The 25,493-nt window shown below is 34.2% G+C and overlaps 1 protein-coding gene across 1 annotated transcript in view; it reads right to left on the reverse strand.

Moving 5' to 3' along the window:
- Positions 1 to 1,192: 1,192 nt before the first annotated feature.
- CTC1 (conserved telomere maintenance component 1) overlaps positions 1,193 to 25,493 on the reverse strand; it is a 32,937-nt gene continuing 8,636 nt past the window's right edge. The window contains exons 6-17 of the mRNA XM_090002551.1: positions 22,531 to 22,731; positions 19,122 to 19,226; positions 18,476 to 18,751; positions 17,858 to 18,394; positions 17,558 to 17,714; positions 17,052 to 17,374; positions 16,851 to 16,965; positions 14,383 to 14,656; positions 3,316 to 3,529; positions 3,032 to 3,140; positions 1,431 to 1,762; positions 1,193 to 1,354 (exon numbers count right to left, since the gene is read on the reverse strand). Of these exons, the coding sequence (XP_089858677.1) occupies positions 1,193 to 1,354; positions 1,431 to 1,762; positions 3,032 to 3,140; positions 3,316 to 3,529; positions 14,383 to 14,656; positions 16,851 to 16,965; positions 17,052 to 17,374; positions 17,558 to 17,714; positions 17,858 to 18,394; positions 18,476 to 18,751; positions 19,122 to 19,226; positions 22,531 to 22,731 (2,805 nt within the window). The remainder of the gene's footprint in view (positions 1,355 to 1,430; positions 1,763 to 3,031; positions 3,141 to 3,315; positions 3,530 to 14,382; positions 14,657 to 16,850; positions 16,966 to 17,051; positions 17,375 to 17,557; positions 17,715 to 17,857; positions 18,395 to 18,475; positions 18,752 to 19,121; positions 19,227 to 22,530; positions 22,732 to 25,493) is intronic.

Raw genomic sequence — 25,493 nt, forward strand, 5'->3', positions numbered from 1 at the left:
CCCTGAAGTTTTCAAAAACCTCTATTTGTTCCATATTTTTCAAAACACAAACAAAAATAAGCGAATTTTGAAGAAAAACATAATAATTTGAAATTTTAAGTACTGAAAATCAGTCTGAATGCTTTTTATCCATTAACAATAAACATTTAACACAGACGACGAAACATTTCAATTTTGTGATATTTTCATCCATAACAAAAAGTCCAAAAGGGGGCATCATCTGATGGCTACTGTTTGAATAAAACAATATATGAATAAAGAAATAAGCTCCAAAAATGATTTGGCTGACATGTATTGAGGCACATAGATTCATCCCCAAAATATTTCTGCCTCGTTGTTTTGGTAAGTGGCACGCTTAAGTTTTAGGTGCTTTTATGGGTTACCGTACCTCTACCCAAACCTAAACATCCCTTTTAACAAGTGCCGCAGATGACGTTTGTGACAGGACACTAGCTTCAAAATTTAAGCACCTGGAATTTCATATACATCATACACAAATATGTAGTTGTAGTGGCTGGAAATTCAACTATATTTTACACGTATTTTTTATAATCCTCTTTCTTCTGGCTCTAAAACAATGTATTTTTGGGGTTTACACTGTCTGGACATCAAAAGTAGGTACATCAGATATATCCGGCATGACAAGGTCTCTGATTTCAGCATGGTTTCCCAGTTCCTCATGGAAAAGAAAGAAAAAATGTATTTTTCCAATAAACAAGCTAGCTCAAACCCAGCGCATTTAACTGGTCTGATTATTAGCTCGAACTCATCTTAACTCACCACATGAATGAGCCAAGCTTGAATACTTCAAGCTCGTCTCATTCAGCTCATTTAGCAACCCTAGTTGTGGACATATTGTATACAACAGATCATCGGTTATATACAATCCCCACCGTTCATCTTACTTGGGAACAGTGATATATGCGAGAGTGGGGGCCCACATACTCCTCTAGATGTGCGGTAGTGATGGAATATAACGTCACATGCATTATGACAGATAACTGCTCTCTCCCAGCCCCAGCCTCAGCCTCGTGGCATTCATAGGAGATTAAAAACTCCCAACCCTAGGCATACCTGGATATGGCTGCCGGAAGTCCCGCAGAGAGTGCTGGTGTTAGCACCAGCCACCAAGAGGAGTGAAAAGAGAACTCACATAATAAGATTGCATGCGAAACCCAATATGCAACAAACTTCAACAGCTAAGCTCTTGGAGGATGTTCCTTGCCTCTGTAAGGGCATCCACGTGACAAACTTCCTTAACCCAAATCTGATACCGAGGCATATTGATCTGCATACCCATGTATTTCTTGACCAACTCAAAAATATCAGAATCCATTACGCAGCCAACGAGACTCTGCAACACAGATAGAAAACAATTATGACTATGAGAGAGAGAGAGGGAGAGGGAGAGAGAGAAAGAGAGAGCTCACGATTATAGAATCCGAGCAGGCATTTAAGACAATAAACTTGAGAAGATGCTGTTCAGAAGTACTCAATTTTTTATTTGAGCAGCTAGAGAATGAAAAGTCCAGACAAGATAAATCATCAGCCGTGGTAGCACAGATGTTTTTCATAACGATTTTATGGTGCTTCTTTATAATTCTCCCAAGAATGTCTCCAACCCTCTGTATGGGTCGTTTGCTCTCACGTCTTGTATGCCCGTGTTTGGTGACAAAAGCTTTGGACGTAGTTTCATGCAGCCTAAGCAAAGTTGTTGCACTCTCTGCAGCGGCCCAACAACAACATGATGACGACCCATCATCTACAATCATAAGAATCAATTGTTGATGTTACAAACCTAAAAATGAACGGAAATTTTTGAACAAAAGGTTTTTACAGGCAGAAATGTCTGTCCTCTCTCAAACATCGATGGTACCTGGACAGATTTGACTTAAATAAATCAGTATTTTGATTCGACAAATGCAACTACAAATGCTTGTGTGTACAAAGCGGTTTCAGGACTTTACAGCTACTACATATTCTGACCAATCTAAAGACCTCCCAAAAAGGTAAGATAATCATAGCCAAATGCACAGGTTTCAGGAAACAAAGGATGTTTGCCATTGATGAACTGGTCTAACAGGCAATCAATGCGAATTCTGTAGATAACAGGAGCCCATATACAAAAAAAATACTCTCTCTCTCCACACCCTTTCGAGAACACATCGTGTCAAACACATCCATGTCATATCCGGCAACGTACTGGCATCCATGTGACAAAAAATGGGAACACAACTGAAAAAAAGCATATTTAAATATCAATCTATATAATAAACTAACATGAATTCAACATAGAGAAAATATCATCAGAAGTGACATTCTGAATCAACACAATTTTAAATCTCAACAGTCATCCATCAATGGTCGCAATTTCTTGACAGAGCAGTTCATGAAAGAGTTTTAATATAAGCATTTTCTTGGGAGAGTTCAAAAAACGGCTCAATAATTCTGAAAGATAAAAAGAGGACATTGTTGACATTTCTTAAACCATATAACAATGGTGAAAAACATTGAAAAAAGAAAAGAATTTAAGGAAATGAAGACCCTTTATATTGAATGTATTTAAAAAAAATATTTAGAAGAAAGTTACATTTCATTGAAGATATTTTCATATAATGCTTTGGGAAAAAGATGATACTTTCAATATAATACATTTTATCATTTTCAGAAAACATTGTAATAACATCATGGCATTTTCTTAACTGGAGATGTATGCAGATTGTGATTTATGAATGTAACTGTCATTTTCCAAAAATAAGTATGATCTTGTGTGTGTGTGTGTGTGCCAGAGAGAGAGAAAGAGAGAGAGAGAGAGAGCAAAATACATGGTAAAATGCTGCAAGGAACATCTAAAAGATAATAAGACATTAACCACAGGAATATAAAATGTATTACATAAGCTTTCGGCCTTTCACCAAACAGATCCAGGAACATTATACAGCATAAACAAATATATCTAAGAACAGAATAAGATGAGCACATTTCCTGAAGAACAGGAATCCTACACCTAAAGCATACTCTAAAAGCTTACCAAACACAAAACCAGCCAGTGGAATGCTAATTGAATGAATCCTTGTCTTCTGTCTACAGCAAGACGCTTCACGATGTTTATCAAGAACCAGCCCACATACAGCCACAACCTGTGGGATACCACAATTAGACAATCAAATTCATTCACTATGAGTCAGAAACAATATACCGATCGTCGACAAAAGCCTACTCAATTTCACATTTCTAGAAAAAGGCAGATTTAGAAAACTTGAAATTCATGATTCACAAAACGTAATATATTTGCATTGAATACTGCAATCATACCCTGCCACGAATCTGGATGGGATTAGATCCCATGCAGTGAAAAGAGCTCGAGATTAAACTTGAAGATATTGTGCCTGGTAATCCAAGGCTGATATCTTCCATAATGTGTGATGCAAGGCACTTTCCACAGTATTGGTAATCAACCTGATTTATCGCATTGATTACAATATAAGTTGCAGGAGTCAGCATCAACACTTGCCCTTTTCCAGAACTGCTGCCAATGAAAAGCTAGTTAAAACTACAGATCAATGGCTAAGAGTAAAAATTCAATACATCAAAATCAAAATCAATGAAGCAGAAACATATGGAACACATACAAATGAAGCCACAGTTGCAGGAGAACCGAATGCTCAAACCACGTCAACAATAATAATGCAGGAAAAGTAATGACTTTAACGACAGTGGGACAGGCAATACAAAGGTCATTTGACTGTGGTGATCACCAAGATAAAGGTGGTTCTTTCTCCCGATCCAGGTCGGAAGTAGTCAGCAGGAGATCTGACCATCAGCCAATGCCCATGAAACTGCGTAGTACTTGTGATGGAATGGAAGAAAATTATTTATTACAGCACAAAGACATTATAAGATGATCAAGCGTTATGAACAGACTCTTATAGCCGAGTTTTCAAGTGAACACTACCATAGATGAATGGAATTCCAGTTTATCTAAGAGAATCTACATAGGATGCCCACTTTCGAGGAGTTGCAATTCTCAGCAGGCCGTAATGGGCTATTTCTCATAAATATGAATAAGATAATGAAAAGAGGTGTTTAGAGTTGCTGGATGGATGTTGAAAGCCAATCACTGGCAACCCGTAATGAAATGGAAACTTATCCATCTCAGTCGAAGGATTTGGCTTCTGGATCTTCCCATTGAACGATAGACTGAACAAATTTTATTTGGGCTTAGCTAATCATCTTCATGGGAATCTTCTTAATGTGGATCATCACACAAAGAGTTGAGAAAGAAAGGTCTATGCAAGAATCTCTATTGAGGGTCCCATAAAAATTTTCCTAGTGAAGAAGACCGAAGTGCATATTGAGAATGGAAAGGTGTTTTCATAAGCCATTCAGTATGAAAATCTATTGCATCCTGCACTCAGTCTAGCCTTAACATTGATGAGAACTCTTCAGATAAACCTCTTGGTTGGTGCCTCACACGAACTAAATCACCTGCTTCTAGAGAGTTGCAAGAAACTCTGGACACCCCCACATAAATACAACTATGAAAATTCCATGAAACTATTGGACATATAGGCAGATAGATTGTTCTTAGGAACATGGCATATTTCTTGTTTTCCTTGTACAAGGTTAGGGTAGTTTGGTCACGTTTTGCTATTTATTGTTAGAAGCACTAATAAAAGTGGCTCAACTCCGTGTATGTGATGTAAACGCATTCAATGAAACCTTGTGAGCTTTGATCCTTCATTTTAGTGTGTGAGTTATTGTCCTCCATATTGCAGCATTCTGAAGAAATCCTATGTGAAACGTTAGATGTACAAACAATCAAAACCCGAGTCTCATCCCCTCTTACAGAGAACTCTAGTCATATTATGCTCAACACATGCAAGTAAAACATGGCTTTTGGGGAGAAAAGCAGCAGAAAAAGAGGACTCCTAGTCCTAGCTTTAAAAATGTAGCTTGTCGTGCCCATCAGGTGAAGCCTTTCCTACATGAGGTGGGAACACTTATGAACAAAGTGGCAAACAGATGTGGAATGCATGGGAGTCAGCCAAACACTTCTGGCTAAATTCTGAATGAAGTAATTAAACAATAAGTAAACGCATTGTTTAATGGGCCTGTGCACTATGAGGCAGCAGGTCAGGTAAAGGTTGACCAAGCCAATGATGCTTGGTCTATTCAGATGATCAGCCACAATGGAATTGAGACATGGGCCAGCTATAACCTAATCTACCCATGCATCTGCCAACAATTCAAAACCATAGCCAATATATGTAAGGCACTGCTAACATGAAATATCTTGGATGATAACTAGTTCATCAAATCATTGTCCCCTAACACTAAAATGAAGGGAAACAGATGAGCTTCACGCTATCAAAACCGAGGGACCTCATGTATAAATTCCATGGGGGATATACTCCATCTTGTCTAAAAAAAAGGGGGGGAAAGGTTACTTAGGTGCATTTATTGTCATCACAAAGATGATATAGTAACCATAAAAAAAGGGCCAAAGACACTATGGTTTCCCAAAAGAAATTATTAAGTTAACACGACAAGAAGTACAATTTTACTAACCCTTGATGGTTGCAATAAATCTAAAGCGCCTCCATGAGCTATAAAAAATCACTGACAGCAAAATGAACTGATATACTTGTTAACATTGACCAATCCAGTGCATATTAGGTGCCAATTAATAGCGAAAAGTACACTAGCAGCCATGACATATATTTTGGGAGCTAGGGCCCACAATGAAAGGGGATTCACTCAACACCACACCATTATCAACTATTGTCATCAATATTTTTATACCACTATCTACTACTGCCACAAGAAAACAAGGAAATCTCTTTGCCATAAAGCATGGAATAACTAAGTGCAAGACCAACCTATCATATCAATTGCAACATGAAGTTTGCACAAATAATGGAAGCTAAATTCCAAACAGGTGGCACCTTAAAAAATTCAAATAAGTGTTCAACTTTGGTAAGGGTAAAAGATCATTTCAGCTTTAACTGAATAGTTTTAGCCAAGGTTGTCCGTACCGTACCATACGATACAGCATGAAAGGTATCATTACTTTTTGACTTAACAATACGATACACACTCATATCGCAATATGAGCGTGTATTGTAGCCGTATCGGGTGTATCGTACGATACACCCATGTATCGACCTATATCGTACGATATGGGTCTAGCGCATTTAAAGACCCAAAGCTTATATTTTTTTTCGTTTTGGGTTTAAAAGTCCTCTTAAGGGCTGACTTCAACACATGTGTAGAGGCTCTTGCAAGGGAACACATGCACCCTAGGTTCCGTGGGATCGATTTAAGGGCCGATTCGGAGATGGCTTTTGCGATTTTCTCAAGAGTGCATTTTCACACATTTTTTCACTCAAAGAAGTGAGTTAAGGTAAAAAAATCTATATTCTTTTCTTGTTAAGTGTTTTTTGGGGAAGATGTCATCCGAAGATCAGACATAGTGGTGCATTCAAGTAACGAGTGAAAACCGATTAAGAATCAAATGCAACTATTGCCAAAATAATTTTTCTGTTGGTATTTCTTGGTTGAACCATCATTTAGCTAGTACATATCATAATGTGCAAGCATGCACGTCATGGAAATTGTTGGATGCCGTAAAATAGCAATGCCAACAATTAATTGATGATCTGATAGGAAAAAAACAAGAAAGAGAGATGAATGAAGCAAAAATGACATATTGTTAAAATATTGTGCATATATTTATACCTAAATGATATACATATATTTATACAATATACATATATCAGGGGTATTTTGATCATTTAATAACACGTAATTTAGTACAGTCTAATAGGGGTTGTAAATTTTTTTTTCTTATGTAATTCAAAAGGACTGTTAGAAAGGCAATCCAACAGTCCTTTTGAATGCATGTGAGGCTCTATAAATAGAGCCTCACCCTTCCATGTAACGTATGTTTTTTCTAAAGCATATTGTGTGTTACACAAAAATATATTTTTTATATTGTGCTCTTGTGGATTTTGTGTCATTGTGCTCTTGTGGAATTCGTGCTCTTGCATATCTTTTTTATGAGACTGTTATTGGTCCATTAGAAACCATATTATATTTGTGCACTTGTGGAGCCCTTCGTCGGCATTGTGGTTGTGCACATTTTGTTTCATTATGTGGTATCAGAGCAAGGTTCTTGAAGTGGTGAAAGCTATCTTGGGATTGCTCTTTTGTGGTGGTGCTCTTCAATCTTTAGTCTTCAAAAACAAGCCTTATTCATTATGGGTAAAAGAGATTCCGGCTACAAGCCCAATGGAAACAACTATTCGATATGAGCTACCGCTATGGAAAATCACATCAAAGGTAAAAACTTTGAGGGTTTGTTAGTGGAATTACTAATGAACCTCAACTTAAATTAACAAGAGAAGGACTTCAAGTCAAAGCTCTATCCGAAGAAAAAAAAGAGAGTTTTGCAAGAATACCAAAACAAGTTGGAGGATTGAAAATCTAGCAATGCTCAAATACTCTCATGGTTCATAAATACCATGGATTCAAGATCACCACCAATATCATCAAACTTAAAAGGGCATGTGATGCATGGATCTTCCTAAAGAGCACCTTCATTTAAAAAGATATGACTATGCTATATTATCTTCAAGACAAGGTACGTAATACCAAACAAGGAGATACTGGAGGAGACTTTTATGATATTTTATCCTATTTGGGATGAATTAGCTATGTTAAAACCAAAATGAGAAGATTCAGCTATTGAAATGAGAAAAATATAAGTTGAAAGAAAAAATATTTTTCCTTTTCTTTATGATCTCCAACCGAAATTTGAGCAAGTTAGGTCCTCATTGCTTCATAGGACTTTAACTCCTTCTATAAGTGAGGCTCTTAATCAAATTTGTTAAGAAGAAACAAAACTTAGAATGCACAAGTCTAATGACGAGGTTCTTGCCATATCAAGACCCAAAAAATTTGTAAAAACTTATAAACCACCTCACTTTGAAAGAAAATTCAATAGAAGACATAATGGAGGAAGATACAAAGGAGGATACAAGGGTAAAATTACTTGTCATCATTGTAAAGGACCGGAGAATATAAGACCGGATTGTCCCAAGCTCAAGAAAGTGGTGGCCATAAGTGAAGAACCTCAAGAATCAAAGCCGACAGCTTCAATGATTTAACAATTGCCCGAATAGCGGAGGCCGTCTCACAAATTCTAAAAGACACTCCTATATCTGGTGCTACCATCTCCTCTTCTCTTCCGGGTAAGTCTTCTTAGATTTTGGATTCGAAAGTCTCTTTTCACATGACTCATAATGAGTCTTTATTATCTGATTGCACTAATTCATATTTTTCATGTGTATCAACCGTCGATTATTAGTGTAAAGTATTCTTCTCATTTAAGACTTGTTGGGTGCAGGATCTCCAATCAGGGAAACTGAATGGGCAAGGCCATAGAAGAGGAGACCTTTATTATATGAATTCCTTATATTTACCTAAAATCCCTTTTTGTAATCATATCAAAGAAATTAATTTAGATCTTTAGTATAAAAGATTAAAACACCTAAATATATCCAAATTATCTCATTTTCGATTTTTGAAAAAAAATTTATAAGGCTAAAAAATTTGTATGTAAAGATTATATGATTGAAAAAATGCAAATGACGCCTTTTGGATCTAGAACCTCCTTAATTAATGAAATCTTTGAATTAGAGAATTTTGATGTATAGGTCATGCTCATGTTATGTCAAAAGGTATTTATTCATATTATGTTACATTCTTAAATGATTTTAGTAGACATACTTGGATCTACTGCATTAAACTCGAATCCGAAGTTTTGTCATGCTTTAAAAAATTTCATAATCTCGTTAAAAATCAATTTAAAACAAATATTAAAATCTTTCACTCCGACTCAGGGGGAGAGACTATTTCAAATGAATTTCAATTCTATCTAAAAACTCATAGTATTTTACACCAAAGATCTTGTCATAGGACACCCCAACAAAATGGTATTTTCAAAAGAAAACACTGTCATATCATTAAAACTACAAGGACCCTACTCATTACAAAAGAAATTTCAAAAAAAAAATGGGCTGAAACTGCTCTCACCGCAGTATAACTAATTAATAGAATGCCTTCTCAAACTTTGTAAAACAAATCTTCTATTGAAAAACTTTTTAAAATCTCTCTCAGTTTGAAAAGACTAAGGGTCTTTGGATGAAAAAGATTTGTGCTTCTTAAAAAATATAACAAACTCTCTCCTAAAGGTATACAATGTGTTTTTCTTGGATATGCAGAAAATCAAAAAGGCTATCGATGCTATGATCCAATAAATGATAAATTTTATATCTCTAGAAATGTAACATTTCTCGAAAATGAAAATGGATGTGATCTTAAAAAAGCTAAGGAAAAACCTAAGTATGCCTTCTTGTTTGATTTGTTACCTAAATCAAATAATGAAATTATTGATAATAACGATATTGATAATTTTGAGCCGATTAATGAACCAAGTGAAGAAAGAGAACCAACTCATAACCTCTTAAAATACTCTAGACGAGATAATGGTGAGTATCCATGTTCTTTTAAAAAGTATAGTCAACCAACAAATGTTGAAGAATCTAGTGTTAGAAGATCAGAACAGATACAGAGGCCTCCAAATAGGTTTGTCTCATATGAATCCTTTTCTCCAAACTATAAGACATGTCTTCTAGCAATTCATTCATAACATGAACCATCTAAACATAAAGAAGCTAAAAACATAAAAAAATGGGTAAAAGCTATAAAAATAGAATTAAATGCATTACACAAGGCCCATACTTGAGCAGTCCAACCTCTTCCTAAGGGAAAGAAGACAACAGGATGTAGATGGGTATTTAAAGTCAAAACAAAGAGTGGCAGATTCCTAAAAAGATATAAACCAAGATTAGTTGCAAAAGGTTATTCCCAAGAATATGTAATAGATTATGAGGAAACATTTGCTCCAGTAGCTTGCATGACCACAATTAGGGCTCTAGTTGAAGTAACATCTATTAGAAAATGACCAATATATCAGTTAGATGTTAAAAATGCCTTCTTAAATAGAAATTTAAATGAAGAAGTTTAAATGGATCCTCTCGTGTGATTATTGAAAATTGAATGGTTCTTCGACTTCAAAAAACTTTATATGGGCTTAAACAAGCTCCTAAAGCATGGTATGATCGGTTTAGTGGAACTGTGTTGAATCTTGAATTTAAATCTTGTTATACTGACACTGCTCTTTTTGTAAAAACTACAAGTACCTCACTTATCATGTTGCTTTTGTATGTTGATGATATAATCATCATTGGGAATGATAAGATGAAAATTGAAGAAATTAAAATTATGCATAAGAAATCTTTTGATATGACTAACCTTGGTTTTTTAAATATTTTTTAAGAATTGAAGTAGCATACTCGCCAAGAGGGTACATTTTGTCTCAAATCAAGTTTGCAGCTGATATTATTGTGCGTTCAGGAATCACAGATGTAATACTACATATTTTCTTACCAAGTCATTTTCTGGTTTTTCGAAAATTTCGCTAAGTTTTGGAGAAAAATCATTTGAACCTCGATTTTTAACCGATGCTTTTGAGTCCAGACTTGGCCTAGGTCTCACCAACTAGGTCTACATAAGCCACTTAAAACGTGAGAAAAAGTTTAATTTTTGACTTTTAAATTCTAGTGAAATTTGGGTTATTTTCGGGCGAAACTCGAAATTTGATATTCGGGTAATATGTCGTTAGATGCATCTCGAAATGTCGAGCGCAACGGTATGTTACTTTTTCGAATTCGAGTTCCGGTTGGCCTAAAAATATATATAATTTTATGATCTCATATACGTACATATATATATATATATATATATATATATATTGGGTTTCTTGGACACCATTATGGTTATTGGTGACTTTATACATGTGTCAAAGCATATTCTTTGAATTCTATTTGGTGCATGTATTGAGATGTGCTCACTAAGAATTTTTAAATTCTTATATATTTTATATCTTGAGTCATCATGATTTTAAGTTCATTACCGATGCCATGGATGCTCTGTATGCTCTCGTGCGATTGCTCTATCGGTATATCATCTTCATATTTATGTTTATGTATGTTTTATGTGTCATTTCAAAATTGTTTTTGGTATTTTGGGTTAAAAGAATTAGACATTTTAGGTATTGTTTTATGGTCTTAAATTAAATTAAAATTAAAATTTTATCTTTAAAGTCTCTTTTTTTAAGTGCGCTATTGTTTTATTGGCTCTTGCGCAAGCATGATAAGTCAAAATATATTTTTGGTATATTAGTATCTTATGTGAAATCATGGTGTTCATATGCATATCTTATGTGTTCCTTCATAATTTTTTTTAGCTTTAAAGTTATTAGATTATTGCATATACATGAATTTTGATCTTTTTGTGAGTATTCATGATTAGTTATACTTATGTATACTCTTGGTTTTCCATATGGTTCTTTAAAAATCTCTATATATGTTTTTGGTCATTTTTATTGTTGTATTCCATTGTCGCCTCATAGTAGACTTGCTTATATTGACCATGAATAAATTTGCATATGATTGCACCATTTGATATCTTGTTGTGCATATGATTGCACTATACTCATTCTAAAGTTTTCATTTATCTTTATTCAATTTGATTTGAAACTTTGTTTTTTCAAATTGATTCTTATATATGAACTCACTTATTTGGAAACAGATTTTTGTATCCTTATAGCATTTGTTTTGTTCATCACATATTTTTATATGATGCCTCATTTATTTTTGGCCATGTCGTTGAACCTGAGTTGTTTGTTGGGGTGAGTTGTGTGCACCTCAATTTTTTGTCAACATATAGTTTGGCTCTAACAAACGTTTTGTGGGTGTGTTGTATCACTCATTTGTTTATTTGCCCATTTGTTATTATAGATGCTTATAATTATGTTTATCTGCGATGACTATCTATTTTAAAGCCATGATGTTTCAAAAGACTGTTAAAATTGATAATCTTATTCTTAACGACATTAGTCTGTCTTCATTACAAGCCCTCTTACATCGTGTGTTGTTCCTATTGTACCTCTCATCTAAGTATCACTACATGTAGACAAGACATGTTTGTTCACACCTCCGTAGGTGCTTTTAACTCATTGTCGGCATTGTGATTATACTCTTGATCTAGTTGCTGATACACTTGATTTTTTTGTATCATTATGTATAGACAGAAGATGTATGTTCACACCTTCGTGTGTGTTTTTAGCCTATTGTTGACATTGTGATTATACTCTTGATCTAGTCGTCGATACCCTTAATTTTTTAGTGTCATTATATATAGACAAAAGATGTTTATTCATACCTTCGTGTTGATTTTACCCCATTGTTGGCATTTTGATTGTGCTCTTGTTTTAGTCGCTGGTAGACTTATTTTGAGTGTATGTAGATAAGAGTTCCTCGTGTGTATCTTTGACCCTTTAGTGGCATTATGTATATGCTCTTGTTTTATTCGCTGGTACAATTTATTTTTTAGGTTTGGAGGTCTGGTGAGATGATTGCTTGTGGTGGTAGAACTATTATTGAGATTTGCAAAACATCATTTCTTGATATTTGTGAAATTTTTAAATTTCTTCACATCTTTCACAAATTGGTGTTGATTTGCATATACCATTCCCTTTGTTATGTGGGATTTTTTAAAATCTTTCCACGAAATTTTTAAACTTTTACTACTTGTTTTTCCTTGTATGAAAAAATGTTTATCGATAAAATTTCATACATTTCATTGATAACATACATATGTATTAAAATTGTTATTTGGTCATCTATACTTAAACCCATTCTAGGATGTGTGAGTGAGTTTTAATGGGTTGTGATTTATGGGATTGCTCTCATTCATTATTATGTGCATTAAATATATTGCATATATGTATGTATGTATATATATATATATATTCTAATTGAATATCTTGTCCACATTGTTGTATGCATAAATTTAATTAACTCCTCTTTTCTTGAGGGTTCTTTTTTGAAGTGTTGTACTTTATATGCATGTTTTTATTATAAATTGATGGTTTGTTCTATTTGAAGTGTTTTTCTAAAAATTTGGGATATTATTAATACATGATTGTTTATCTCTTCTTGATAATTTAAATGTTCTTTAAGTGATTAAATTATCTTGTGATCAATATTTATGTTTTCTTGAAAAATATGTTAATTATGAGCTTATGCTTGTCTAAAATTGTTGTTATAAATTTTATATCATGCTTGAATTGTTGCTAGTGTTTCTAAAAATCTTAAAATTATTACTTAGTTCTGTAACGAAATATGCAAAAATATAAAGGGTGCTATAAGCACTTATAATGTTTTACAATGGACAACCAAAAGAGATAATAACCAAGTCCACTAAGAGACAACACATACACAAGCCTTGAGAAAGGCAAAAATATAAAAACCTCTTTATTGAAAGAGAGAGAGAGAGCTCTCAAGCATATCCAAATACAAAGGGGTTCACCCCTATTTATACAAGAAGAAAAAGAGAGGAAGTGAGGCCTCAAGGGCCTCAAAAGGTGCGCCAAAAGGACGCTCCCATAGAGTCGTTGGGAGCCCCCAACGGTCACAGTTGTGACCGTTGGGGGCCTCAACGATTCCATGGTGGGGTCCCTTTATGTGGCTTAAAAATCAAAAAAAGAAAAACAAAAAATAAAATAAATACGAAAAAAGGAAAAAAAACAAGTACCCCTATCGGGTATTATGGTGTAATATATATATATATATATATATATATATATATATATATATATATATATATATATATTAACACCCCCCCCCCCTCAATCTTTACAGGGAGATGACGGAAAGTTTGCCAAGGAAAAACAAGAAGCGAAGAGCAAAAAGTGCTTTAGTAAAAAAGTTTGTGAGCTGATATTCGGAGGTGACGTATGGCATTGTAACTGTCCCACGAAGATACTCATCACGAACATAGTGACAGTCCATTTTTATATGTTTGGTCCGCTCATGAAATGTGTGATTGCTGGCAATATAGATAGCACTTTTGTTGTCACAGTAAAGCTTCGAGGCACCGAAAATTTCAACTCTCATATCTTGAAGAAAACTTCGAAGCCACACAAGTTCCATCGTAGTAGTTGTCATAGCCCGGTATTCAGTCTCGATAGATGATAAGGAGACTTTCTGTTGTTTCTTACATCTCCAAGCAATAAGCGAATCTACTAAAAAGACACAGAAACCAGTAGTTGAGATTCTATCATTTGGGTTTCCTCCCCAGTCAGCGTCAGTATAGGCAAGCAAATTTAATGAAGAGAGTGAGGATAAAAATAGCCCTTTAGTTAGAGTGTTTTTTATATAACGAATAATCCAAAGCACGACACTCATATACACAATTGTAGGAGCATGCTGGAATTGGCTGGCAGAGTGAACAGCGTGAGCAATGTCTAGCTTGGTGATGGTCAGATAGGTGAGAGATCTAATGAGTTGTTTGTAGGGTGTAGGATTATCCAATAGAACACCATCCTTCAACTGTAGTTTAGCGTTGATGACCTCAGGAGTCTCCACCTTTTTGTCATCTGAAATTCCAGATTTGGAATATATATCGGCAGCAAGCTTCATCTGTGATAATATATACCCTCGGGAAGAGTATGCAACTTCAATTCCTAGAAAACATCTGAGAAAAACCTAAATCAGACATATCAAAGTTATCTTTTAGCATATTTTTAACATTAAGAATACCACTTTTATCATTGTCTGTGATGATCATATCATAAACATAAAGTCAAAGAATAATCATACTATTACGTGCACTTTTAACAAAGAGAGCAGTGTTAGTATAAAAAGAACGAAATCCCAACTGAATCATGATAGCATTAAATCTATCATACCAAGACTTACGAGCTTGTTTAAGACCATATAAAGCTTTTAATAATTTAAGGGTTTGACCTTGTTCAAGAGTAATTCCCGGCGGATGGTCCATATATACTTCTTTGTTAAGTTGACCATTAAGAAAGGCATTTTTAACATCTATTTGAAATATAAATCATTTATTAGATGATGCCACAACAATTAGGGTTCGAACACTAGTCATTCGAGCAACAGGAGCAAAGGTCTTCTCATAATCAATACTGTATTCTTGTGAGTATCTCTTAGCTACTAATCTGGCTTTATATCGTTTTAAGGAACCATCACTTTTTGTCTTTATTTTATAAACCCAACGACATCCAATAGCTTTTTTATTTGGAGGTAGTTGAACTACTTCCCAAGTTTTAGCCTTCTTTAAGGCATCTAGTTCTACCCTCATTGCTTCAATCCAATGTGATATATTTTTTGCTTGATTATAATGGGAAGGCTCTTAATATGAATGTAAGGCTATTAGACAAGCTCTATAATTTGGTGAGAGAGAATCATATGAAACAAACCTATTAGGTAAAATTGATTCTCTAGAGGAACGCCTAAGGAAAGTTTCTTCTAGAGGTTCATTAAGCCGCAAGAATTTTTCTAAAGCACTAATAGGTTTTTCTTGCTCACGACGGGTGTAAACATGTAGATTGTCACCGTTAGTTGGTGATATTTCAATATTATGTGTCTTCACTATTATGTGTGTTTTCTAACATTTCTGAATGACTTAAAGATTCATCATTTGTATCTTCTAAAAGAACATTTAAAAACATATATTCAATTTCATTTTGTTTGTCTAATATTTCAAATCCGTTCTCATCTTCTAAAAATGTCATATCTTTTGAGACATATAACTTATTGTTTTTATAATCAAAACATCTATAGCCCTTTTGATTTTCACCATATTTGGAAGTGATGTTCTAAATTTGAGAGCTTTTGTCATTCGCATTCTAAGCCAAATATATAGTGCAAGTGGATGTGAGAGAAACTGGAGTGTCTTCGAGCAAATTCATACCAAAAGAATAAACATATTGAAGCACAAAAGGCTCAATGACCTTGTCTACGTTCGTTACAACTTACAATTGAGGCAGAGATATAAAATTGTAAAGTTTATTTGTCATTTTCATTCAAAACTCAACTAATTTTATTTTTTTCATGTCATTTTTTTAAGCAAATCGAAAAGTTATCAGCAAAAAGGTACAAAGATCAATTTGATCCCATCAGTTTCGAACATTTTGATGAATTAGATGCAAAGGTTGAAGAAGACCCAAAAGCTCTTTTGAATGAAGATGGCATTCAATGGATTAGCATAGAAGGAGCACAAGAGATAGACGATGAAGACTCCACGTATCTTGAGGACGATGTGGATGTCGAAGAAGGAGAAGAGGAAGAAGATAATTAAGATGATTATGATTATTGATGTATCATGTATACACATTTTAGTAAAAAACATGTTTTTATGAGATGTTTTTGTTTATGTAATATGAAAGTATAACTCTTGTGGTATGTAATAGAGCCATAAATGCTTTATAATGTGATTTTATGTATGTAGTTTATGCAATTCATTGTTATTTCATGTGATATGTTTTTTCAAAATTTTTACTATATTTTTCTGATTTTTCTTGATTTTTTGAATTTTTTATTAAAAATTTATGATATGTTTACAATATGATACGATACAATATGGTATTACTATTGGGTCGACTGATACGGGTAACGATACACTACTTGCAACCTTGGTTTTAGCATCAGTCCTTAAAAGATTGGCCGCCATGGACAATCACTAAATTCACTGCAAACACAGGTTTCAAGCGGCCCATGAATTCGGCTATCAAAAAAATATGACTACATAAAAATATCAAAATATAATAAGAAAAATGAATGATTTCGAGAAAAGCACTCAAAATAATCTGGGGAAGGCACCAACAAATCAATGCTTAGTGTCTAAATAAATACCCAGAAATGAATTCAGGATGCACCTTGACAGAAGAACACCGTAAAAGGTAGCTACTGTTCCTGGACCTATTCCTGAAGGACAGGTATGCACATCCAAAGTTCCATGAATCATGATCTGAAGATTCCAAATAAATGAAGATAGATCACATTATATGCACAAATCAGGCACAGTTAATATAGCAGAAAAGGAAAAGGAAGTACCATTTTGTGGCCTTCATTGACATGAATACATATGCCATTTCGCGCTTCTAGGAGAAAACCCAACAATGAGTTATTTGCAAGACCACACATCTGGAATGGCTCAGAAGCAACAGAACAGCAATCCAAACGATGAACATCCACAACTTCTCCACACACTGACACAAGATTTCCACCGGGCAACAAGTGTTCTATTTGATTTACAGGAGCATTCATTGTCATGAAAATGCCTTTACCATATCTATTAGCTTCTCTAAGTGTAGCAGACAGATCATGGTTTGAATCTTCAACAACTCTCAGAACTTGCCTCAAGAATTTCAACTTATCTAATGGGAGATGCAAATTGAGATCAAAAAACCCATGGGGCATGGGTTGGAACATAAACTTTTGATATATCAGCCTATTCTTTGTAAAATATCTTAAAGGAACCTCATTCATGATGAGAGAAGTGGCAGTCAAGAAGGGTTCAAATGTAACTGGTTCAGAGAGAACTGAACAATGTGTCTCACATTGACGTGGAACAGAAGAGAAGGAAAGACTCCAAAAGTGAGTTTTAGCTGTGATGAGAACTTTACCACAGCATGAATGTTTGATGATATCATCTAATTCGCATTCTGATGCATCCTGATCACACCTCATCAGATAATAGGCTCCAATATGAAGCAACTGGGAAACAGATCAAAACAAAGAAACCTTTAGAATATTTATCACACACACATGTGCGCATAGCCACATACACATGCATAGAAAAACACATGCAGAGAGAGAAAGAGCTGGAAAAAGGGAAACATACAGAAACCCTTGTATACCTGAAACTTTTGAAAGCTCCAAGAATTGAATTCCAAAAGGACCATTTCACCTCTAGGTGTCTCACAAACTCCATCCTTAACACAATCACCAATTGAAGAAAAAATGGCAGGGACGTGGGAACCCCAGTTATTAAAAGTCTTTGAACTGACACAGCAGATAACATCTAAAGGAAATCCAAATTTTTCAGCTTTTTCATCCTCCTCCAGTCCACAAACATCACTATATTGCTCAAAAAAAAGAAAATTTGGACAAGAATCTGCATTAGTATCATATGAATCCAGCCTAGACTTATCCATGCCATCATTTCTTTTAGATGGCAATGGTATTGCAGACGCATTAAAAACACATTCTTTATTGAACCAGTGTTCATCAAGGTGGCCTTGATGATGATTGTGTGTTGAATATCCTTCCAATTTCTTCCTTTGCTCAGTAATTGGAAAATCTCCATTTCGTCCAGGAAAAAGCAAACCAAAGGGCAGTAAAATGGCCTCAGCATACAATGTCGAGATATTTGGTAATTTTTTATCAGCATGGATCTGTAAAAGCACATAATATAAATGAACAAAGTATGAAATATCTAAAAAACCAAAATATCAGCATTATATCATGAAACATACACTGTAACTGGCAGGAAACTTGTGTGTTACATAAAGCAGGTGGAATCTGCCCCGTAAATGGTTATCAGGTTCATGAATTGAAGCAGGCAACTGCATATGAGAGTCAATATGGGCTGCATTCTTTATATAAAAGTGAACATAAACAGTCAGTGGCAGCTTTCGCTGGGTGGCTGCATGTTGAAAAATATTCCTACATAAATCTGATTTGTTCTGTTCCATTCCTAACACACCCACACAGACAGGTGGCCCCTCCATAACTAGTCTATAATCATCAACCTGAAGCAAGAAAAGAAATCGCTTAAAAATAAATATACGGAACAAATATTCAACAATAGACAGTATGTGACAATTGATTAGTGTAAGTTGAAAGCAAATGATTCATGTCATCGTAAGGATGAATGATTGAGTCACTAATAAGATGGCTTTATGCAGCAATTCTCCATTTAGACATGCAAGGAAGCCATAAAGAAATAGTGCAACTGTATAACATATGATTTCCTTGTTTTTATTACTGTTCATTTAACAGCTGAATACGTTTCTAAGCAGATGAAAGTAGGAACTGTTCAAGAATATACCTTATAGATGATTTGGTCAAAGTACAACAAAGAAAGCATCTACCATGCACATCAAACACATTGCATATTACCTTATAGATGATTTGGTCATTTGTATGCAACCAGAAATCGGGCACCACGGCATCAATTCCACCTGTTGCATCCATCAATTGCAACCGCCCTGAAGAAGGAGAAATCTGACGAGTTCCAAGAACGATGCATCACTAAAGTCTTTTAAATGCACTAATCAAATTTAATGTAAATAAAAAAATCACAACATAGTCAACATTTTTCAGAAAGAAAATAGTGTTATAGGATACTTCATACATACTGGAAAAGGCAATAAGCCTTTATATAAGCATGTGTGCATCTGTTTGCATCATAGTCATAAATATCTCTCTATGCAATATCTCAGCGAGGAACATATGATTTTCTAAGGAAAAACACAAAGACAAAAGAAAAACTAAATTTCTCAATATCAAGGTAATTCGGTAACATTTTTATTTTGAACGTTTTTGCATAATTCTATGCAATATCTCAGCGAGGAACATATGATTTTCTAAGGAAAAACCCAGAGACATAAAAGAAAAACTAAAATTCTCAATATCAAGGTAATGCGGTAACATTTTTATTTTGAATGTTTTTGCATAATAGTATATATTTATCCCTTGTTTTCTCAAGAAAGCTTAGGTGACATTTTCATAACATCTGAAGGCTTGGTCACTTGGGAAAATCGTGGAGACTTTTTTAAGATAAAGAGTAATACTTTCAATCAAAAACCCAAAACTTAATTTCTTAAATATAAGAAATATCACAATAATGCAGTGCTTCTAATAGTTTCCCTTTTCTTGAGTGTACATATGTACATACTACATACATACTTACATGCATAAATATATACATATACACATGTGTGCACACACACATCACATGAATACATGCATATGTGTACATGTATGAAATGAAGAAAAATACTAGAAAGAATAGGATATGTGAATGAGAAAAGGAAAGCAAATAAAGACATGAATGAAACGGTTTAATTATACCCGTTGAAGTTATAAACAATTGCTTGGAATGCCTAAAAACGAGGTGCTCTCGAATGCATGAGTTCCCAAAAATGCAAATTCTGCCACAGAATGAGGCCTAAGACCCAGTATCTCGACCTAGATTTCAAGAAAAAGTTTTAAATTTTTAGATTCAAGTAGAAGCAAAAAAATCATGGTTTACTTTATGGCAAACCCAAATGAATCCATAAACAGAAAAACATAGAACCTGATTCTGAATAAATGAAAATATATCATTCATTTCTTCCACTGTTCCTTTTGGGGATGAACCATGGTTGCCAGTCGAGGAAGCAGAAGCGGGAAGCGATACGGAAAGTGAGAGCAGGAAGCGAGGCACTTTCAAAAATTTAGGAAGCAGGAAGCGTGGGACGACTTAGAAGCGAATCACGAACCATCTCGGAAGCGACCTAGGAAGCGAGGGGGGTGCGAAAAAAATAAAAAATAAATAAAAAATAAAATGGAAAAAAGAGGGAAGTGAGGGGGAAGCGTGCTTCCCATAAAAGGGAAATGTGCTTCCCATTTATGGGAAGCGCGCTTCCGAAAAAAAGGGGACGCTTCCCCATGCGTTTCGGAAGCACGATGCTTCGCGCTTCTGAAACGTGTATCGGAGAAGCGCGCTTCCCCAATTGTAGGGGCACTTCCGGTAACTCTGGGATGAACACCAAAATAAGGATGTTTTGTCTTAGGCCACTACTTACAAAACATACAATCATGCTTTCACAAAACTTTTGATATGCTCATTGTTGTTCCAAAGCCTTAATGGTCCAAAAAGCATTCATTACTATCCAATATAGATCACTGAGTACAGCAATATTATTTCTCATTCTCATTGTAGTTGCTAACCTCATTTCTGAGAAATTAATGTATGCAACAACAGAATATGAACATGATTTGGAAGACCTCATTGCTCTTGAACAGAGTGTCCGCATATAAGTATTTGATTAGGATAGTAATAAAATGATGGAGCCATCACGAGGTTAATCTATATAACATGCTGGTACCGGAAAATTATGAGCATGGGTCAACTAGCATTCAAGCTTAACTTGACCCATTTTATCCATCATATGATCCAATCAATGCAGTCCATGCTTGACACCAAAAGAGTCTAATGTTAACTATATATTTGATCTTTCTACCTTTGACATGTTTTAGACATTCTCTCTCTCTCTCACAGAAAAATCTTGCAGTATTTTCAAAGATACAGCTTTTCTCAGGAAAGTGTAGGGAAAACATTGGTATATAAAAAATAAAAAATATATAATACATAGTAAGTGTATAAATAATAAAAAAAATCAAACATCATTAACGCATTTAACATAATATTGGCTATATTAGAAATGTGATTAAATTCAATAGGTAGGTTTAAGAAAATATCATTGTTAACAATAAAATAATGACGCCTAAAAATATCATGTTAAATTTACGGTACTTTCCAAATCTCAATGGTATCTGTGAATATATATGTATATATATATATAGAGAGAGAGAGAGAGAGAGTCTTTGGTGCAGATGTGCAAATAGTATCAATCAGTTGAAACTCACAAGTGCAAGCTGTTTTGATTCAATCTAACCACCATGTTCAATTTGTTAGGGATCAACCCTTGGATCATGCCTTTTTTGGTAAAAAAATATAATTTTTTAAATCATGATAATTTGGTGCTAGAAAAGAGTGCACACACATCAAAATCCGGTGATTCAAAGACCCATCCCCCACTAAATGAATTATGTAGATTGCACCTGCAGGACTAGATTCACTTAAAAATGCACGAGCAATGAGATATTTCCCATTTCAACTAACTAATACCGTATGCACATCTGCACCAAATGGACAAAGAGTTTCCCACATGTGTGTGTGTATATATGTGCATGCCCACATAAACATCTTTTTAGAAATTCCATGTTATACCCTTGTCATACCTACCCCTTGGCAATTGAAGGACAGGAAGAGATGCTATGAAAGGAAGTATAAGAGAAAATACAAACGTAAAAACAAAAACACAATAGAGAAAAGATCACCAAGTACCAATATATCTATTTAGAATTTCATGTGTCTTCGGTTGAAAAGCACATAACAAATTTGATCATTTTCCACAATTAAATAAGAATATTCCAATGATCAACATAAATAGCAGGCTAAAAATGCATTTTCAATGTACAATATAACTACAATTACATGAGTTGTTTAATAGAGCGCCCACACAAGGTTCTAAATTTGGCAAAGTTCATTCATCTACAATAAGCCCAAAATTCATGAATTTCATCGCATATAACAGCATACAGAAAAGGAATTTCACATAATAATGAAACATAAAAATAAGTTTTATCAACATCCTCTTCAGAGTAAATACTTTTTTCCCTTTCTTTGTGATTACATACAAAAGATGGCTCAACAAAGACCATTTCAAGCTGCATTTGTAGGGACCAAAAATACACTAACCTGTAGCATGCCAAGCAAAACAATGCCAAGATCTTTACTTGATATAATCCGCCGAATAAACCAGCTATAAGATTTTTTTTCATGTGAAAAGAGGGCAACATGTTTGTTCATCTCAATCTTTTTGGTTTCCAGCCGATTATGTATTGGTAAGGACATCCACATGGATTCAGAATTACTGAAGAGGTAAGAGATCGGTGATGCCTATAGAAACAAAAATACCAAGAGAAGTTTAAGAATATAAAGAATGCAGTGCATAAACATCCTAATTGGTATTCAAAACCTGAGAATATCACCATATCATGACAAATTCCTCACTAATAAGCATCAAGTGATGGATAGTATAAATTAGCAACAAGCATGATAGAAGAATGTGGATCATGTACAAGGGAAATTGATTATAAAATCTTTCTTGGACACAACCAACAACTTAAAATCAATTGTAATAAAAAAATCCCACCCTTCCCCCAATTCCCCTCCTCTTCCTCACTAGAAGTAGGAAATGGGATTAACAATCTCATGGAGATTGATATGCCCCATGTTTCATAACTTAAAAGTGGGATATCCACTATGTCGCATAAGTACGAATGCTGCTAAGTGGTATGACAGCTGTTCTCCAAAGAAGGATATGACAGGGTTATGTGTGTTGAACATGTCCATGCAGGCACACACAAACACATAGTGCAAGTGGAGAACTCAACTAAAAAGATTAAAAAAATGTTGAAAGTTTAGAAATATTCATATTTCATAAACATATAATGCATCCAAAATATTATCTAATATGTATATGTAGCAGTCCAACAACCAGAATCACAATGAAAATCTGAAAATAATAGAATCACGACCAACTTCGGTGAGCTTGAAATTGACCACTCAACAAAAATTTAATGAATGGTCCATTTGAAAAACAAATACTTGTGTTAGCAACAATTAGAATCTCAATCATCTTGATGATCATGAAATTGACTGGCAAAATCAAAGTAGAAACTTCCCAAATTTTAGCTAAAACAAAGACCTTTTGATAAAAGCAATCACATAGAGAGACTTAAGAATGTGGTTTTATGAAATTTGTCTAGCACACAATCTCTAGATAAAGAATGTAAGACCATGTTACATTATTGGCTATCACCTTGTCGGTCATAATCAAGAATATATATACCTTCCAATATCTTGAAAATGTTGCAATATTATCGGTATTTAAAGACAGCTGATATTTGTCCGAGACTTTCAAAATATTACCAGAACCTAAATATTGCAAGATTTTCAAAAAAACATTTTTTTATATATTTTCAGTATTTTTTTGTTTCTTTCGCATTCTAAAAACTAAAAACTTTTCTAATTGTTTCTTTATATCTTCGGTAAGAAAAATACTATAAAACCTATTATTTCTCATTTTTTATTATTCATTATACTTTTCCAAATTTTAAAACTTCCGATATTTTCCCAAGATATTTTCAAAAATATAACTTTTTGAAGAACAAAACTTCCGAGAAAACCTTGCTGAGAACGATATTGGCGACTATATATATATATATATATATATATATATATATATATATATATATATATATATATATAGAGAGAGAGAGAGAGAGAGAAATATTGGCTACTAATGAACGTACAGAACTAATGAGTAGAAATCATTTTTTTTCTTCAAAAAATACTGATTTTTTTGTAGATCAAATGTTATGGATGTGATCTACATGGTTTGTTTAGTAGGAAACTTGTTTTGAATCATGTGATTATGACAAGTAATTAGGTTTTTAAAGGGGGCCAAAAATCAATGGCCCACAATGTGTCAAAATTTTGTAACTCAAAAGATCACATTTTTATATCACAAAAGCATGGTCCAAAGCTTGATCCTTAGCAAACAAATCATGTTGAACACATCTGTGTGGTTAGATTGAGTCGATACAACTTGCACCTATGATTTCTAGCTCATTAGTTGTGTACCTTCATTAGTAGCCAATATTTACCCATATATATAATTTATGATTATATTTATATATAGGGAGTGATGGGAACATGCAAAATGAAATATGAAATATGAAAAATGGATCAAAATGGGTTTTTTGGCACTTTTTTTGCATTTCTAACACTGTGGATGTGCTTGGCATAGTCAATTTGGTAGGAATCAACTACTGGATCATATTTTATTGATGAAAAGAAGTGATTTTTTGAGCCTTGAATTTATGAAGTTTTTGGGCTGTTGATTTTTCAAACCTTATAAAACCTAGCCACATGTGAAACTCAAACAATCCAAAAGCTGATCAATATAAAACCAAGCACATGGGTCACATCTACCCATTTCTTGGGGGAAATTTCCCAAAGGTATGGCCAGAGTTTATAGACAAAACAAAAAAACCTGAGAACCCCATTTTACATGTTTCATTTTGCATATATTGTTTTCTAAATTTCTAGATTCCCATCACTATATATATATAGAGAGAGAGAGAGAGAAAAAAAAAAAGACTTTTCTGTGTTCCCTACATTTTATTTTTAAATGTGATTTTTTGGGGGGTTTTAATAAGAAAACTTATAATATCCCAAAAAATTTGCTTGTCAAGATACAGTCAAAACCCCTCACTTATGAAATGCCGCGGGAAGTGCATGTCCCATACCTTAAACTGCAATTCACAAAAAAGGAATCATGATTCCCATGAATACCAAATCATGATTTTCAAGAACGGTAATTGCAATTCCCTTTTCTTCAAAATTGTGATTTTGAAAATATCTTTATTTGGTGTTTTTACCAAAAAAATTGTTAAACACAAGGGTGAAAAAGTAAATTTCATAATAAACAAAAACATGAGTTCTTAAGGTATGCTTTCTAGTTTCTTGCTTCTCTCTTCACTTCTAGCATGCAAAGACCGAGATTCCCTCCAACAACCCCCAACGGGTAGGATTCCCTCTGACAAGCAAGCTTTATTCCATTTGGTGAGCCTTCTTGCCAACATTACTCTAGC

This window comes from Nuphar pumila, chromosome 1, assembly GCF_984573655.1.
Source record: "Nuphar pumila chromosome 1, dmNupPumi1.hap1.1, whole genome shotgun sequence".
In the NCBI taxonomy this organism is placed as follows: domain Eukaryota; kingdom Viridiplantae; phylum Streptophyta; class Magnoliopsida; order Nymphaeales; family Nymphaeaceae; genus Nuphar; species Nuphar pumila.